At 60.5% G+C, this 16,708-nt stretch overlaps 5 protein-coding genes across 5 annotated transcripts; all 5 read right to left on the bottom strand.

The window, feature by feature from the left end:
- Positions 1-1,560: 1,560 nt before the first annotated feature.
- LMJF_34_0610 (putative enoyl-[acyl-carrier-protein] reductase) lies at positions 1,561-2,514 on the bottom strand (the record flags this gene model as incomplete). The annotated part of the gene is made up of 1 exon (XM_001686100.1): positions 1,561-2,514. One exon carries the CDS (start codon positions 2,512-2,514, stop codon positions 1,561-1,563), a length of 954 nt encoding a protein of 317 aa, XP_001686152.1.
- A 1,740-nt stretch (positions 2,515-4,254) lies between these two features.
- Positions 4,255-6,816, bottom strand: LMJF_34_0600 (conserved hypothetical protein; the record flags this gene model as incomplete). Its single annotated transcript, XM_001686099.1, has 1 exon — positions 4,255-6,816. The coding sequence occupies one exon, from the start codon at positions 6,814-6,816 to the stop codon at positions 4,255-4,257; it is 2,562 nt and encodes an 853-aa protein (XP_001686151.1).
- Positions 6,817-7,878: 1,062 nt separating this feature from the next.
- Positions 7,879-11,646, bottom strand: LMJF_34_0590 (conserved hypothetical protein; the record flags this gene model as incomplete). Its single annotated transcript, XM_001686098.1, has 1 exon — positions 7,879-11,646. The coding sequence occupies one exon, from the start codon at positions 11,644-11,646 to the stop codon at positions 7,879-7,881; it is 3,768 nt and encodes a 1,255-aa protein (XP_001686150.1).
- A 1,136-nt stretch (positions 11,647-12,782) lies between these two features.
- LMJF_34_0580 (conserved hypothetical protein) lies at positions 12,783-13,151 on the bottom strand (the record flags this gene model as incomplete). Its single annotated transcript, XM_001686097.1, has 1 exon — positions 12,783-13,151. One exon carries the CDS (start codon positions 13,149-13,151, stop codon positions 12,783-12,785), a length of 369 nt encoding a protein of 122 aa, XP_001686149.1.
- Positions 13,152-14,032: 881 nt separating this feature from the next.
- Positions 14,033-16,537, bottom strand: LMJF_34_0570 (putative GTP-binding protein; the record flags this gene model as incomplete). Its single annotated transcript, XM_001686096.1, has 1 exon — positions 14,033-16,537. The coding sequence occupies one exon, from the start codon at positions 16,535-16,537 to the stop codon at positions 14,033-14,035; it is 2,505 nt and encodes an 834-aa protein (XP_001686148.1).
- Positions 16,538-16,708: the final 171 nt, after the last annotated feature.

Here is a 16,708-nt window from a genome sequence, read left to right as displayed (position 1 = left end):
CCAGTGAGGGGAGGGGCCTCGACATCCGCGTCTGTCACTGGCGGTGTGGGAGTGACGCCCTCTGGGAACGCGCGGGGCACTGGTCGGGGGTACTTCCCACGCACCGCATCCGTTGCTGCCTCTTGCTCCTCATCTCGCCGCACAGATCGGCAATGTGCATCGCTTCGACCAGTGCCGCGTGCAAAGGGGCTCCCCTCCGCTCTTCTCTGGCCGCTGGTAGGCGTCGATGGGCTGGTCTCGGGTAGAATTTGTAGGACGTGCAGGATGGCCCCTCCTCCTCTTCAGGCTGTGACAGCCGGGTATCCTGCACGGGAGCACATGCGTGTTCTTATTCGGCCGCTTGCCTCTGCTCGCGGTCACCCTTCGGGGATGCGGGCGCCATCGGAGCGCCCTGTGCCACGTAGGCGTCGCATTGTGGGTGCGGCAGCCCCGTAAGGCGGGGCCATTGTATTGGAGGTGGGAAGGCAATGACCGGGGCTGCTGTGTGAGGCGTGTGCGCGCAGTGCGCAGTTGGACCGTCTCAACCTCACACCCCTTCCAAGACGAAGCGGAATTCCTGAACCGATGCGAGCTTCCTGTGCTCGCCCTCTTCGTGCTGCGTCACGCACACCCCGGCAAGATCTACGTCATTTCGCGAGAAATGTGTATGATAGCTGCGTTGGGGGTGCGACAACGCGACCTATCGGAGTCTTCCCAATGGGGGTCCCCCGACGACACCTCTGTGATGCCGCACTGATTGAAGGGCATGTAGTTCTCACATCGAAATCTGCGGCCTACAGAGTGGAAGCATTTTCTATTCAGGATGACGAGTTCATGTGCAGGTGGGGAATGCGTGCATGATCGCATTGCAACGCCATCGTGACTGGTCCGGCATGCGTGTGCGAGGGGAACGCCAGCATGACGCACACGATGTGGGGTGCCCATTCGCCAATGTTGGAGACGTCGTCGTATGATGAGTGGCCTCTTTCAGGCGAGGGCGGAGCTCATCCTACCGACCAACTGCGCGTGATAAGAAGAGGGGGCAGAAGAGAGGCGAGAGACTCGAGCATTTACCTCCTTTTTTCGGGTACACCTAAACCACAGTGTACCCGCCTATGCTGGTGAGAACGTGGCACACAGCGAGACGGTGAGGGACGAAGCATGTGCACATGGGTCTCTGTGTGTGCGTAGTTGGGCGTGCCATTCTAAGTGAGCGCGACAGAGCGTGTGTGTGGTCCTCCACGCCTTGCTCCACCGTCCCTTGCTTTCGCCATTGTAAAGAAGCTGGGCTGCTGAGGTGGCGGTGATGGTGCCGAAAGGAAGCGCCGCGCATGTGGGGTGGGAACCAGCAGAGAAATGAGTGCGGAAAAGAAGGCGCACGGGATGCGACTGTCCACGAAAAAAAAAAGGAAAAGGGAAGATGAGAGAGGGTCGGGAGGAGGGCGACAGTAGTGCACACATGTGCACTGGTATATTGCTGTGTGCACCTCTCCACCGCGGCTCTCTTTTCTCCCGTCCTGTGTATGTGCGACTCGCAACGCGCGACTTTGTGAAGATGATGTACTGCTTCGCTCGTGTGCTCTACAGATTCATCTTGGCGAGCTGCGCCTTGCGCGTGTGGAACTCCTTTACCATGCGCTCTACCACCTCCGCAGCGGTCGGAACGTCCTTGCACGCGGACACGATTTGGCCAATCTCGAGCTCGCCGTTCGTTACATCACCGTCGAATATGCCCTTTTTGGTGCGGCCCTTTCCACGGAACTCCTCCAGCTGCGCCTTGGTGGCGCCAGATTCAGAGAGGCGGCGGGCCTCTTTGCCATAGTCGTTCAGCATGACACGAGTCGGCATGGACTGCTTCAGTGTGAGGTACGTGTCGCCCTCACCTGCCGCCGTGCACCTCTTCTTGAACTCCTCTGCCGCCGAGCTTTCTTGTGTGACCGCGAAGCGCGTGCCTACCTGGACTCCCTCCGCACCAAGGGCCATAGTCGCCAGCATCGCTTCTCCACTCGCAATGCCGCCCGCTGCGAGCAGGGGAATCTCAGGCGCCAGAGCCTTACGCACCTGCGGGATCAGCGCCATCGTGGTGATCTCCTCTAACCCGTTGTGACCACCAGCCTCGAACCCCTCAGCTACGACGGCGTTGACCCCTGCCGCCTCGCACTTGAGGGCGAGCTTGCAGCTGGGTACGACGTGCACCACCTTAATGCCGTGACTCTGTAGCTTCTGAGTCCACAGCTTAGGGCTGCCGGCACTCGTGAACACGATCGGCACCTTCTCCTCAATGATGAAGTCCATGTACTGCGCCATATCACGGCTGAGAGGGACATTGACGCCGAAGGGCTTCTTCGAAGCCTCCTTGCAGCGACGAACGTGGTGCTGAAAAATGTCGAAGTTCATGGAACCGGCGCCCACGAGGCCGAGACCACCTGCGTTGCTCACGGCAGACGCCAGACGCCATCCACTGCACCAGACCATGCCGCCCTGCACGATGGGGTACTGCACCCCAAACAGCGATGTGACTCGATTCGCCTGCATTGTCGATATCACACTTGACAACCGCGAACGAAACACAGAAGGTAAAGAGACGCACCTGATAGTCGCGAGGCTGAGAGAGAGAGAGATGCCGGCAGGAAGGCGTATAGAGTGAAGGTTAGGGGGAGAGAGAGGAAGTGGCGGACAGGCTTAGCCAAAGATGGAGTGGAATACCATATATATATATGTATATATATACATATATGGCTGCATATATATTCGATGCGAAAAGAGAGAAAGCGATGCCAATGAGGAGGAACGAAATGGGACGTGCTGATTTCTTGCAAGGGGACGTAGGCGTGGGGCCTGCGCGGTCAACGATATTGCGGATGTGGTATATATATATATATATACATACAAACCTGTGTGCTTCTTGTTTTTTGTTGTTTCATTTATTGGGTCGAACTCGGTTTTGTTTTGCATCCATGAGCGTCGCTCACACGTCCGATCAGAAACACAGCACGACAAGCGAAGTGTTGCAGACGTTCACCACACCGCGCAACATGGGCGAGAGGGAGAGGGAGAGGGAGAGAAAGAGGAGGCGAGCCGGCAAAAGGGGAAGGGGGATCCCACACATACGCAGAAAAAGAGTCGTGCCCCCGCTGCGCGCCGTGCAACGACTAGACCGCTCACTTGGAAGGCCGTAAAAGCGCATACACGGGGGCAGCTCAGCCCACGGGTGCTGCACCACGGCGGTCACAGGGTATGCCGATCCGCCCATCCGTGACGGCCACCCTTGAAGCTTTCGCTCGCTGTGCGCACGCACGTCTCTCTCTCTCTCTCTCTCTGTGAGCGCATATATGCTCTTCCGTGGAGCGGTATATATATATATATATATTCGTCTCCTGCTTTGCAACGTGAGCCCATTTCTCTGCCATACAACACGAGGTCAAACGCCACGCTGCCACCCACCGGCCTCGTCCACGTGGTGCGATGGCAGCCGTCGACACACGGCCAGTACAGCCATGCGCCGGCTCGGCCATCGGAGAGCACGGTCTCTGTCTCAAACTCCACCCAATCACCCGGCCTCGCAGGTCGCCTCGCAGCCACACCCATCACGCAGGCCACCACCTCGTGCACCCCCTCGCGCGGTGCCCCAGGCCCCCCCCACCACACACACCAGCGGGCAGTGCGACGGCCAGCTGCGACGCCTTCCAGTCACGCTGGCACTGCGCCCATCACGTCGATGGCGCCGACGTGTTCAGCGTCGCGGGTCGCTCCGACGCAGCGCCGTCCACGACCTCACACTGCCGACATCAGTAGCAATGCATCGCTCGGACCTCCCCACGTCGTGGGCACGGGACCCTGTCACCACCAGAAGCGGCTCGGTATTTGGCAAGCACAGGAGGCAGAGGGGAGCTGCTCGGCTTCTCCACGCACACACTCAGAGAGAGAGAGAGAGTGGGAGGGGATGTGCTGGGCCCTGTGACACCACCACGCACTGAGGCGCTTCCCGCCACACGCCATCAGGAAGGTCTGTGGGAGTGACGGACAAAAGAAAGGATATGAGAGACACTGCAGCGGTGATGATCCTCGTCATTCTCGCGTCTCGAACGCGTAGTGAGCGGGGGTGCGGGCGCATAATGCAACAGTCGCCCGCAGTCATTCCTCCATGGAGGGCGACATCGTTCCTCCCTTCAAGTTTGTGTCCGCAGCTGCTCTGCCTGCGTCGGCGGTACTCGTGCAACTGAGTGCTGCAGGTTGGAAAACAACAGCGGCACCAACAACGCGCAAGACTCTCCTCTAAAACTCCACGTCATCCTCATCCGAGTCGTGAATGAGCGCTGCGTCGTCGCTGCTGAAAGACTCATTGAAGCCCACATCAGCGGCAGCAGCACCGCCGCCAAACTGAGGCCCCGACGATCCGCCGCCAAAGTGCTTCCAGGGCGAGACTACGCCGCCGTCCTCACTGCGGGCACGCTTCGAATCCTCTGCCAGTAGCTCGCGTCGATTTCCTTCCAACCACGCGATGCTGTCACGCGCGCTGGCTTCCTCCGACTGTACCTCACCACGGCCACTCTGCTCCTCCTCAGCCACGGCGTTGAGGAGCGCCGTGGCGGCACTTTTGTTTTTGGAATCATCATCTGCATTATGAACGCTAGGCTGCACCGGCTTTGCCGAGGCGCTGGACAGTGCGCTGGATGAGGACGTGCTCATACGCGTGCTGGACGACGTAAGTGACTCGGTGGCTTGGGCTTCTACGGCCGGCACACTTGTTGGCTTCTGGGGAGTCGGGTGCGTGGACGATACCGAGGATGATGGCGGTGCGACCGAGGCTCTGGTGCTGAGGGATTTCTTCGATGAGGCGCTGCTTTCCCGAGGCTTGTCAGCGGAGTTCGAGGGAGACTTGACCGCAGTAGCGGTGGCCGTCGGCGCTGGGGCGCTTACCTTGGGTGAGGAAGGCGATGAAGCTGCCGGGGTAGCTGCTGAGGTGGAGGCCGGCATGATCGCGGCGGCTGGGGCAGACGCCGCTGCCACTTGGTGGTCCGAAGACTCCGAGTGGTGAGGTGACCGCTGAGCGACTTGCCCTTCACTTGATGGCGACGGATACACTGCTGCCTGTGGCGCCGGCGCCGGCGGCGAGCTGCTGCACACCGCAAAGACGCGTTCTGGGGTTGCCGCCGCCGCTGCCGCCGTGGCTGGCGCAGGAGATACGGCGGCGGCAGCAGCAGCGGCGACCCACGCTGCGTCCCACCGCTTCTGCTGCTGCTGCTGCTGCTGCACCGCTGCATTCCGGTGCATCTCCTCCGTGCGGAGGAGAAGGCCGTAGAGCTGCTGTGTGTCGACCGGCGCAGTTGAAGTGCGGGGCGGTGCCTGCGGTACGGTGCTGGTGTCCATTTTTCCACTTCGGTTCGTTGAGGCTGTTGCTGCTGCGGCGGCGGCAGAGTGAGAGTAGTCGCTCTCGCGCGAGACGAGGCGGAGGCGGTAGCGCAGACGACCAATCTCCTCCTCCTTCAGCTGCAACTCTGCAGCGTGCTCAGCCTGCAGGCGGCGGATATCCTCCACACGCCGCTCCTCACGACTGCGAGCGCCGTCCAGCTCCATAAGCCGTGTCCCGCAGAGCTCTTCCCACTTGGTACACTGCAGCTGCAGTGCGCGTGTCTTCTCCTTCCATGAGTGCAGCTCCGCGTCACTCTGCTGCTTCGCCGCATCGTAGTCCGCCAGCTGCTTTATGGTGTCGCGCTGGCGCCTCTCCAGCTCTGCGCGCTGCTGGTGAACGTCCTCCCACGCCATCTTCAGCCGCAGCCGCTCCTGCTCCAGCTTGACGAGCAGGCTGCGCTCCATCTCAGCCAGCTCCTCTGTCTTGTTCTGCGCAAGGAGGCGGTACCGCCCTTCCGCCTCGTCGCGTGCTTCTTGCAGCTTGACTCGAGTGAAGCTGTTGTACTTCTGCTCGTACTCGCTGCGCAGCTGCGCGTGCATGTCGTTCTTGTGCTGCTGCAGGCGACGTTCCACCTCGGAGCGGAGAAAGAAAGGCTGCTCCCCCGAGCCACCGGTCCGCTTGAGTTGAGCAAAGGTGAGCGCATACTTGGCATCGACGGCGGCAAGGCGGCACTCAAGTGAGTTGAGAGGGTTCATCGCACTATCGGCGCTATCGGCCGCTTCAGTCTGGGTGCTGCAACTGTGCAGGTGCCGTGCCGCCTCCGCGGTGCTCGCGGGGCCCTGCCGCATCACGTAGTCCTCCACAAGTCGTTGCAACACACTCTTCATAGAGCGGGACGGGGAGGGGGCGAGTATGTCGTCCTCGGGGTTGGCGGAGGCACCAGCGTCGATCTGCCGGAAGAGGTGGGCGAGGTACTGCTCCTCCTCCGATGGGGCGCCGCTCACACTGAAAGGTGGTACTTCGGCCTCTGTGCTGAAGATGGAGAGCGACATGGCGCGCCTCGTGCGACGCAGGTGATTCTCGACGAGGGCGTCGGCCAAGCCGCACGACCAGGTCTGCAAGGTGTGGTCTGTCCGGCCCGAGACGATGGCGATGGCTGGAGTGCCAGGTGACCCGGTAGCGGAAGCCTTACTGTCATCCAGCTTCCTCTGCCCTTCTCCTAGTGACGGTGGGACGGACTGCGATGTCCCGTGAACAAGCATCCTGGCCGTCTTGGGCTGCTGTAGCAACTCGGCGAGCACCATGCCACGTAGCTGCATTTTGAGCTCACGCAGAGCCCCTGTGGAGCGGAGGTGCTGCTGCATGGCCGTGCGGAGCTCGCTGACGGAGAGCGTGCCCAGCTTGCTACTTCTGGCATTCGTCGGCGTGGAGCCCTGCATCCCTTGCGTTCGGGATACTACTATCTCTGTGTGGGACGAAGACATGGGTACAGTGTGTGTGAAAATGTATATATGTACACCCTTCTATCAGAAAGCGAACAAGGCACGGAAAGAGATGGTTGGTGAAGTGGATGAGACAGCAGAGGCTTCTGCGGGTGTATGTGTGTGTGTGTGTGCGTGTGTGTTTGGAGGAAGGCACCGAGGATATTGCGCTGCTGCGTCTATGGCACACCTCCCTCACCACCCCCTTCCGTGTGTTCGCGAGCGGCGAGAACGCACGCGCTTGTTTGTCTATGATGGTTGACTAGATGAGAATGAATGCGAAACTGAGGAACACCGCCGTTCCTTCACACGTTTCTATGTGTACCCCAAGTCACAATATATAAATAAATGCAAAAATAAATAAATAAATATATATATATATATTCATTTACGGCGATGCCCCCGCACAGTGTTACTTGGGCTGGACGCCGCCGCCGCGTTTTTGCTTTTCCTTGAGTGAGTGCAGAGCGCAACGGGGCACCGCAAGCAAGTGCGGCACCTACATAGAAGAGAAGACGGAGACGAAAGATGGCCACAAGATGGTCCATGCCTCCAGAGAGAGAGAGAGAGCGAGAGCGAGCAGGAAGCAGGGGAGGGGTGGGCGAGCGGCGAGACAGAAGTGCAAGTGACGGAGTAGCCGAAGAGATCGATTGGGTGAAGGGAGCATCGCGACGCGGCGCCGAGCACACGCGCTTGGAGGCGGGCGCATTCACCGACACGGACGGAGCATGTTTTCTCGCCCTTCTTTTTGTTTGTGCGGCGCTAGACTTGCGTTCGCCTTCTCACGCACGGTGAGTGAGGCGGAGCAGGAGGCAGTGGAGAGGCATACCATCGCCTCATTCCAGACTTCACCTCCCTCCTAAGCTCCTTCACAGTGTTCTCAGGTACGAAGCGCACGGTTACGATAGGGAGCGGCTCGTTTCTGATAAGCGGTGCGGGCGGGGGACGGCAGCCTGGAACGTTATGAGCCACCCTCCCATAGGAGCAAGAAGAACATCACCACTCAATGCCACTGCAGAAACAACCCGACTAGGCCAGCCAGGGCTGCCTCGACACCCGCAGCGCTTAGGGCCCCATCTCTGCCGCGAAGTACGGCGAGTACCACAACCACTGCGCACATGTGATATCCTCTGCTGAGAAAGATGATAGGTGAGGCATCGCGCTTGCCGCCGCGGCTGAACCGCCTTCAAGGTGCTCAGATAGCCCTAGCTGCTCCAACACACGTTCCCACTGCGTCCACTGCGCCACCAGCAGCGGGTCGACGCGGTGCGCATTGCCAAGGTCGCATTGCTTCGCTTCCGAAGCGGTGGGCGAATTTCCGAGGAGGCGTGAGACCCACTTGCTGTGCCGATGAACCAGGGCAAGCCTCTCGGCTCGATGGGCGCACATTTTCTCCCAGATGCGCTGTGGGACGTACCGCAGTGCACTCCGCGCGAGCCACGCTGTGTCTACCGTGGCGCTGTTGTACACATGCGCAAGCGCCGCCGAAAACGACGAGACACCTCCCTTCTGCTGCTGCTGAAGCTGCATGTGCACCCTCGCCTTGGTGGCAGCGTGCCCCACCACCGCACTACCCCACCCCAGTCCAGCGTGCAGAAGCGCCTCGCTCTTCTTCCCTGCCGAGGCGGCCGGGCCGGATTTGCCTGATGCGGAGGAAAGCGAGGCACTTGTGCCGACAGAAAGAGGCAGGAAGGCTTGTGCAATCATGAGGGCAAAGTCTGCGGCTTCCACCGTTGTGTCGAAGGAGGCGGCACCATACTCTTGCAGCAGCTGCTGCATCGATCGAAGGTGCTCTTGTGCCTCTGCTGAGGCGGCAGCCGACTGCGACCGCTTCTCATGCCGCTCGCCGTAACGTTGCGACGCCCCGTTGCCCCTGGCGATAGCAGTGTTCTCCATTGAGCCCCACATGGCGTCCATCACCGCCGGCTGCAGCAGCAGGGAGCGTAGGCGGTGCGATGCAACATCGGCCGCTGCAATCACGTTCGCCCGACTGCCACGAGCGCCAAGGGCTGAGTTACCACCGCCGCTAGAGCGCAGCGTGGCATTTCCGACGCTCGTTGTCAAGACGCGCCTGGTAGACGACACCGCCAGCGTCCCCTCTAGCTCTGTAGAGGATGTTTTGGGGTCGAGATAGCAGAGTTGCATGAGCCCCGTCACAAGGCGCTCGGTCCTGCGCCACGCTGCGGCAGTGGCCTTGGTCTCCTCCTTGTCCCCACCCCTGCAGCTGGCAATGAGAGCCGCTTCGCCCACCGACGGCATCACGGCGGACGTCCGAGGACCAGCGGGGTGGCGAAGGGTGACGTCGCCGCTGTTCCCTAGTGGGGTGCCGCGCAGTTGCAGCTGAAACTGGTGACCTACAGCGGTCAAGAGAGAGTAGGGGAAGGCGAGGCGTTCGACAGATGAGTCGTTTGCCGCGGTGCTTGCGGCCAACGCAGCGGGCAGCCACTCGAGGGGATAAAACTCGTACCCCACTTCATCCAGCAGCACCGCCGCTTCTGCGCTGAAGCGTGCGGCGCTGGGTGTCGTACCCGTCACGCTGGGGACCGTGCGAGGCTGAAGTAGCCAGGAGGCACTGCTGCCGTCGTGATGGGTGCGCCATGCCAGGTGTATCTTCAAGAATAGCGGCGCAAGCACGCGCATGAGCTGCTGCACCTGGCTTGGCACGCGCAACTGGGTGTGCACAACAACAGCGGCAAGGAGCACCTCACCCTGATAGCGCGTGATAAGATGCTCGACACGCTCGCGTGTCAGCGCGTAGGCGTGCGGCGTGGCCCTCGTTTCATTATGGCAGTAAAGAGAGGCAACGCGACTGTTACCGTTGCCGTCCAGCTCTTCGCCACTTCGATCATCGGCGCCGTCCTCTCGCCCGTCCGCGTCATGCTTCGAAGGCGCCTGTGCTCGGAGTCGCACGATCATGGCATGTATACTCGTGGCAGTCGTTAGGATGCGCTCCGTTTCTTCTATTCGCAACCCAGACACGCCGGCGCGCTGAAAGTACGCAACCAGCGCAGATGCCGGCTCAGCGTAGTAGGCGGGCATGTCGAACAACAACGGACCATTCGCACGGTGCGCCGCGTCGTCCTTGCCGGCATCGTCAGCGTCGTCGCCCTGCGGGGGCATTCGGGGCAGTAGATCCAAGTTGCTGAGGAGACGCTCGTAGCTACCGGGAAGAACGTTTAGGAGACGCTGCGGATACGTCTTTCGGGAGAGGGACAGAAGAATGGTGTCCATGAGCACGTGGCTGCTCCACCGCACGCTCAGAGACGACGCGGGCGTCGAGCCTGCTCGCGCGTCGACTGCTTCTGTGGACACCTGGGACTTGTCTAGGCTCGACAAGTGCCGCAGCAGCGGCGACCACACCCACTCCATACCGAGCTGCTGCACGAGGGCAGGGAAAAACTCCTGCGCAATGGCATCCGCCTCCGGCAGTGTCACGCCGCGGGTGGTTGACACTGCCATCACCACCGGCGTCAAGCTGGCGCCACCGCCGCCATCTGCGCCTGGCCTCTTCGGCGGGGCTGGCGGCTCAGGCCTGTTGCGCATGTGCTGCGTGCCGCTCCCAAGAACAACCGTGAAGAGCAGCTCTTGCACGGCGTGCAGCACCGCTGCGGTGACTCCCACCTCCCCGCAGCCGGTGCCGTCCGGCGCTGTTTGCTGATAGTAGCTGCACTCTTCCGCTAGGAGGCTGAGTAGCAGGGCAGCGCTGTGAGGCACATGGGCGACGGTACACGACGCCGTCGCCGTGCACGGCGGAGGCTGCTCCGGTGACGCGTTCACAGACGAGGCGGAGGCGCGAAGCTCGGCCACCGCGACGGCGGTGCGCACCCGAGCCGCGCACAGTGCATACTCCACGACACCAGCCACCACGCCGCTGAGACGCACCCGAGCAAGGGCTGCAGCCGCAGTATCGGTGACCACGCTCGTGACTGAGGCTGCCTTGCCCCCCTCCTTCGTCTTTTCGCCATTATGATCTTCGCCGATATAGCACTCAAGGTTAGTGCCTGCTGCAACTTGCAGTCGACGATCGCCTTGATGGGCGTAGGCGACAAGGAGTCGTGCTAGCGGTCCAGGGGTCGAGATGCTTGTGCTACACGCAACAGCGGCGTACAGGCGTGCTTCGTACCACTGCCGTTGCTGCCGCGCCGCAGCCGCCGACAGCTCCGATGGCGCCAGCGCAGCTGCCGGTGGGGGCAGAGCTTCGTACTGGAAGATCGAAGTTGTGCGGCGCCGCGGGACTCCAAGTTTCGACTCTGTTGAAGCAGCAGGCTTAGATGCGTCTGCCGTGCTCGCCGCCGAGGTCGCGGTTGCGATGTGCTCGAGGTAGTCATGAGCCAGCTCCGAAAAGAGTGCGTCGGACGCCGTCGTCTGTTTATCCTGCTTATTCAACTGCTGCGTCTCTGCCAGCACAGTGGCCAACACACCTCCTCCGCTGCCGAGTGTGGAGGAGAGAGCCTCTGCATGACGAAGCGCCGTGACGCGCAGCTTGTCGACCCAGCTCCACTGCTCCGCGGACACGAGGTGTTGAGATAGAGAAAACGTTGAGCCGAAGGCGTGCGTTCGCCACAGCCGGCGAGCCGTGTGGCCAGCCTCCGTGTAGCCCACCGCCTCCAACAGCGCCAGGCTGTGAAGAGCACTTACAACCACGCTGTTATCTGCCGCTGTTGACGACGTCGAGGAATTTGCCTTGACAGCTGACACAGTGTGCGAGCTGGGCCGCAGCGCGGGGAAGAAGGCCAAGTGCCACAGTGAATTCTTCACCGTGGCTTGCAATACTAGGAGGAGGGAGTGCTCATATCCACCGTCGGCGTCATGGAAACTATTATGCGATGACATTGCCGCAACACGCCGATTACGCTGCTGAATCGAGCTCTTGAGATCTGTGCCAGCGTGCAAGCCAATGCGTGCGGTTGTGTATCGGGGGGGGGGCGGGGCGACAGGCTGGAGAAGAAAATGCACACACAAGCAGCAAAAAACCTAAGAGAGAGCCGCGCTTAGTCGAGGGATGGGAGCTTCGCGAGAGGGGCTGCGCATTGACCAGAACCGAAGGGAGAGAGGAGGAGATGGGCTTTGAGAAAACACGGCGCTGCCAGCACGGGATGTGCCTGAGGGGGCCACTCGGAGGAGGGAGAAGCCGCGCAAGGGAAGGGAAAGGCGGAGACGCGGAGAGAAGAATGAGAACGCGTCGAGGCTCCTCTCCGTGGCGGAGGACGCGAGGGAGCGCCAGAAGGACAACGAGCCGGGCGTACGGCTCGACAGCTCATTGTCGGGTGTGGTGCACTTTACCACCGAGGTACGAGAAGAGGGGGAGAGCGCACAGACGTGTGAGAGTCACGCAGCGATGGCGTGAAGTTCTTGTCCACTTGGTGAGCGGTGAAGCACCAAGGCAGTGACGGACCCTCACCCAGCATGTCTCTTCTCTGCTCTCGCCATCTTCTGCCGGTTTGCGCGGGCGATGCCCCCTCCCCTCCTTGCGAGAAATGCACACAAGGACGGCTTTTTCAAAAATGTTTGCGTTCGTTTTTGCTGCTCGTTCATCACGCGCGTGCGCGGGCTCGAAGGGGTGCGCGGGAAGGGCGTGCCACCAGCACCATGACGAGTGAGGGAGGGAAAGACTTGTATAGAAAGAAACGAAAGAAAAGAGAGCCAAGCAAGGAGTACACACTCGGGGCAGAGGAGAGGGAGGGAGGGAGACACTGTCATGCCTGCGCCCACAGGCATGACAGTGTCTCCCTGCGTGTGCGTGTGCGTGTGCGTGTGCGTGTGCGCGTGTGTGTGTGTGTTCGTGCTAGGTGGTGGTGATGGACGCAAGTGAAAGACGCAAACCTGACTTTACACATGCACACACTCTCAGGTTCATCCCTGTGAATATATAAATCCCCTGACTTCCGCGCTGACACACACTGGTGCGGTGTCACATAACACGGACGTGCTGCGAGGTTGCGCCGCTGTTTCCTTTTCCCTTCTTCAGCTTACTTCTCCGTCAGCTTTGAGATCTTCTGCTGTAGCGCGCTCATCTCCTTCTTGAGGCTGTCAAGCTCATTGCTTCGATCACGCTTCACCTCCTCAAGGTTGTCCTTGTGCTCTTCCTTGAGCTGAGAGACCATGCGCTTGAGCGCCTCGATCTCGCGAGCATGGGCGTAGCGCTCTTCTGGTGTGCTGATGTTCTTATCCATCTCGGCCTCGAGCCACCGCTCGTCATCTCCCTCCTCGAGCTTCTTCTTGGCGGCTTTATTCACGTAGTCGGAGCTGAACCGGACGGGTGCCTCACACGCCGCGGCGGAGACGAGGGAGGCGGTCGCCATGCGGCGCACAAAGCGGACGCAGGCGAGGCGCTGCATGGCTGAGGGTAAAGTCAGGGAAGTAAGTGGGGCAAAGGGTGAGGGTATCGATATCGATATCTATATAGATATCGATATAGAGAAAGAGATGGAGAGCTGGAGAGGCAATGTAGTGGTGGTGGCAGTGGTGCAAGAGCGGAACAACCCCCACTCCCCCAAAAAACAAACAACAGAAAAGGAGAGCGCAAAAAGAAAACGTAAACGACAATAAGAACAAGAACAAAAATGCACACACACACACGCACACGCACACACAAAGGTGTGGGAAGGTGCGTGCGTGTGGGGGGGGGAGAGAGAGAGAGAAGTGACGAAGGACGGGGAGGGGATGAGAAGGTTCTGTTTGTTTTTGATTGTTGTTTGGTCACTGAGAGACAGGTGCCGTGAGAGCTGGCTGCTGTTCCTCGTGAAACGGAAGAAATGCTTCGAAGTGCGGTGGAAAGGACAGAAACGACATCTACATATGTATTTGTGTATGCATGCGTGTGTGTCGTATGCCGTACATGGCCAGTTGGACGTCGTTGTGGCGTGCGCAGAGAATGGGTAAAGCGAAAGGGAGAAAGAGAGACACGTGCAGCCATGCAGAGTCCGTTCGCATGCGTTTCCTTTTCGGTGCGGTCCACCTTGGGTGACCAGCCTTCGCTCCGCATCTGCCTGGTGCGTGGCTGCCCTCTTCAGCTCAGAGCACAGCGCGGCACCAACTACGGTGTCGTCGTATTCTTTTGTGGGCGTTTTCGTGAGGACGGACAAGACAAACAACAACAACAACAAATGGAAGGGCGGGAGGGAGATGCGGCACTCGTGTGCAGAAGCCAAGAGAACGGAGGAAGCAGGCATACACAAAGGCGCCACGCAGTTGCCTCTTTCATGTCCTTATCCACCCCCTACCGTGCAGTGGTTGCCCCCAGGGCAGCCGCAAGCACGCTTTGGTCCAGCGTTACGGTGCCGACACTCCGGCGAGCCATACGTTCCTTGCCCTTTTTCTGGTCATTCCACTTCTTCTGCTTGCGTGAAATGTCACCGGCGTGTATCTTTGCGGTGACGTCCTTGCGGTACGCCTTGACGGTCTCTCGGGCAATGATCTTGCTCCCCACCAGTGCCTGCAGTGGCAGGTCGACGGAGGAGCGGAGCAGGTTCTCCTTGAGGGAGCCGATGATGCGCCGGGCGTGCGTGGTGGCTTCGTGGCGCAGGCAAATCGTCGACAGCGCGGAGATGTGTGCCTTGTTGATGACAATGTCCATCTTCACCAGGTCGGCGGTCATGTAGGTGGGATCGTCGTACTCCAGCGTCGCGTACCCGTGCGAGCTGCTCTTCACCGTCGAGAAGAAGCCGCGGGCGAGGTCTGCCAATGGCATACGATACCGCACCAGAGTGCGGGCGCCATCGATCACACGCATCTCCTGCATCTCGCCTCGAAAGGCGCTGAGCGCAGCGCTGTTGATCTCGTTGAGGTACTCGCTTGGCGTCAGGACCGTTGCTGTGATGAATGGCTCGAGGTACGCCCCGACGCCTTCGTGCGGCCACCGCCAGTTGCTGACGGAGACAGGCTTCCGCTGCGCCGGGTCGTCGGGATCGCCGTGCTGCTCCACGTACATGTACTGCACCTGCGGCGGCGTGACGAGCACTGTCTGTCCAAACTCCATGAGCAGCCGCTCCTTGAAGACTTGCATGTGGAGGAAGCCGAGAAAGCCCAGCTGCAGCCCGGGGCCGAGCGCTGGGCACTGAAGCTGCTCCACTGTGACGGAGGGGTCATTGACGCACAGGAGATCCACTGCCTCGCGCAGTTGTGTGATGTAGACGCCTTCGTCGGGGTAGAAGCCAGCGAAGACGACGGGCTGCACCGTCTTGAAGCCAGGGATCGGCTCTACTACAGATGAGCCGCTACTGCCGCTCGCGTCGTCGCTGCTCGCTGTCTCTGCTGCCGTGGCGGGTTTCGTGCGCGACGCGGTCTCGGGGGGCCCTGTCGCCACCACTCGCATCGTGTGCTTTCGCGTCGGCAGTGTACAGAGGGTGTCGCCGATGAAAACGTCTTTCTTGAGCAGGCCAGGGAAGAACACGAAGCCGACCATGCCAGCCGTGAGGGCCGCGGTCGGGTGGAGAGTGGGATGGATGATGCCTACCTCGCGCACCTCGTGCTTCTTTCCCGAGTGGAAGAAGGTGACGGTAGTGCCTGGGGTGACGGTGCCATCCATGACACGAATGAGGCCGTAGATGCCGTCCTTCGCCACAGATTGGCCACCGGAGGCGGCGGTCGTTCCCGAAGAGACCGACGAAACCGTGCTCACCGGCGCTGATGCAGCACCATCAGTCATGCCACTGCTCTCGGAAGTCCAGCAGTCGAAGAGCAGAGCGCGCAGCGGCACCAGCTCTTTCTCCACCTTCTTCCGATCAGCACTGTCGGGGTGCATGGCTGGAAGCTGCTTCATGTCAGAGAAGCCTTCACGACCACGTGGGGGCGGTACTTTGTCAATGATCTGCTGGAAGAGCTGCTCGATACCCTGCTTACTCTTCGCGCTCGTCAGAATAACTTCGCGGCTGAGCAGCCCGGTGCTATCCTCCAGCTGCAGTAGCGTCTTCTCCACCTCAGCGTCGCTCATTACGTTGTCCATCTTCGTCAGCACCGGCAAGATGGTGAGGTTTTGTTCAAGTGCCGCGTAAAACTGTGCCATGGTCTGTGCCTCCACCCCTTGCCGGACGTCCACCAGCAGCGCTGCACCCTCGGAGGCGCAGAGGCTACGCGATACTTCGTACTGAAAGTCCACGTGCCCGGGAGTGTCGATCAGGTTCACGAGGTACTGTGTGCCCGTCTCACGCACCGTGAGGAGCACGCTGCATGTCTGTGCTTTGATGGTGATGCCACGCTCTTTCTCCACCTTGAGGCGATCGGTAAAGGTGCCGGTGGCCCCGTCTGCCGGCAGCAGATTCGAGAAACGAAGCATGGCGTCGGAGAGCGTCGTCTTGCCGTGGTCCACGTGCGCCACTACACTCACGTTGCGGATGCATGCCTGCGGGAAGCTCCTGATTAGGTTTTTCTTGAAGGCAACTTCCTCTGCGGGATTCCGTGGCAGCAACTGCGGTGTGCCGACAAGGCGACGTGCGTCTTCTGGAATGGCATAGTGAGACACGTATAGGTCCTCCCCGTGCACCGGTGCGGTGGCAGCGTCGGTTGTGGAAGCGGAAGAAGCGCTGCCGTACCTTCGGGGCTCCGCAAGCAGGGGCCTAAAGCACCATCGTTTGCCAGCGCCCATGTGGGAGTCGAGGCACCGTCCACAGAGACTTTGATGTCGCGTTGCCGTGGGCGCGCCACCATTGTGGGCAGCCCGAAAACACGGAAAATTGGAAGACCGCATGAGCGAGACACCGCTGCCGCGCACGCCGCACAACTTCATGGCGTTCGTCGAACCGCGCCTTTGTTGGTGCACGGCGTGCTGCCCTTCTGCAGACGCTCCAGTGGAGGATAGGCCGCCGTGAATACCAGGCGAAGAAGCGCTACACGCACCAACACACGCACATGGGCGCAGCGCGTGAGCTCGTCGTTCTTCCACTGTGTGGTCCCAGTT

Source organism: Leishmania major, chromosome 34 (genome assembly GCF_000002725.2).
Source record: "Leishmania major strain Friedlin complete genome, chromosome 34".
In the NCBI taxonomy this organism is placed as follows: domain Eukaryota; phylum Euglenozoa; class Kinetoplastea; order Trypanosomatida; family Trypanosomatidae; genus Leishmania; species Leishmania major.
This window is presented reverse-complemented; position numbering and strand designations above follow the sequence as displayed.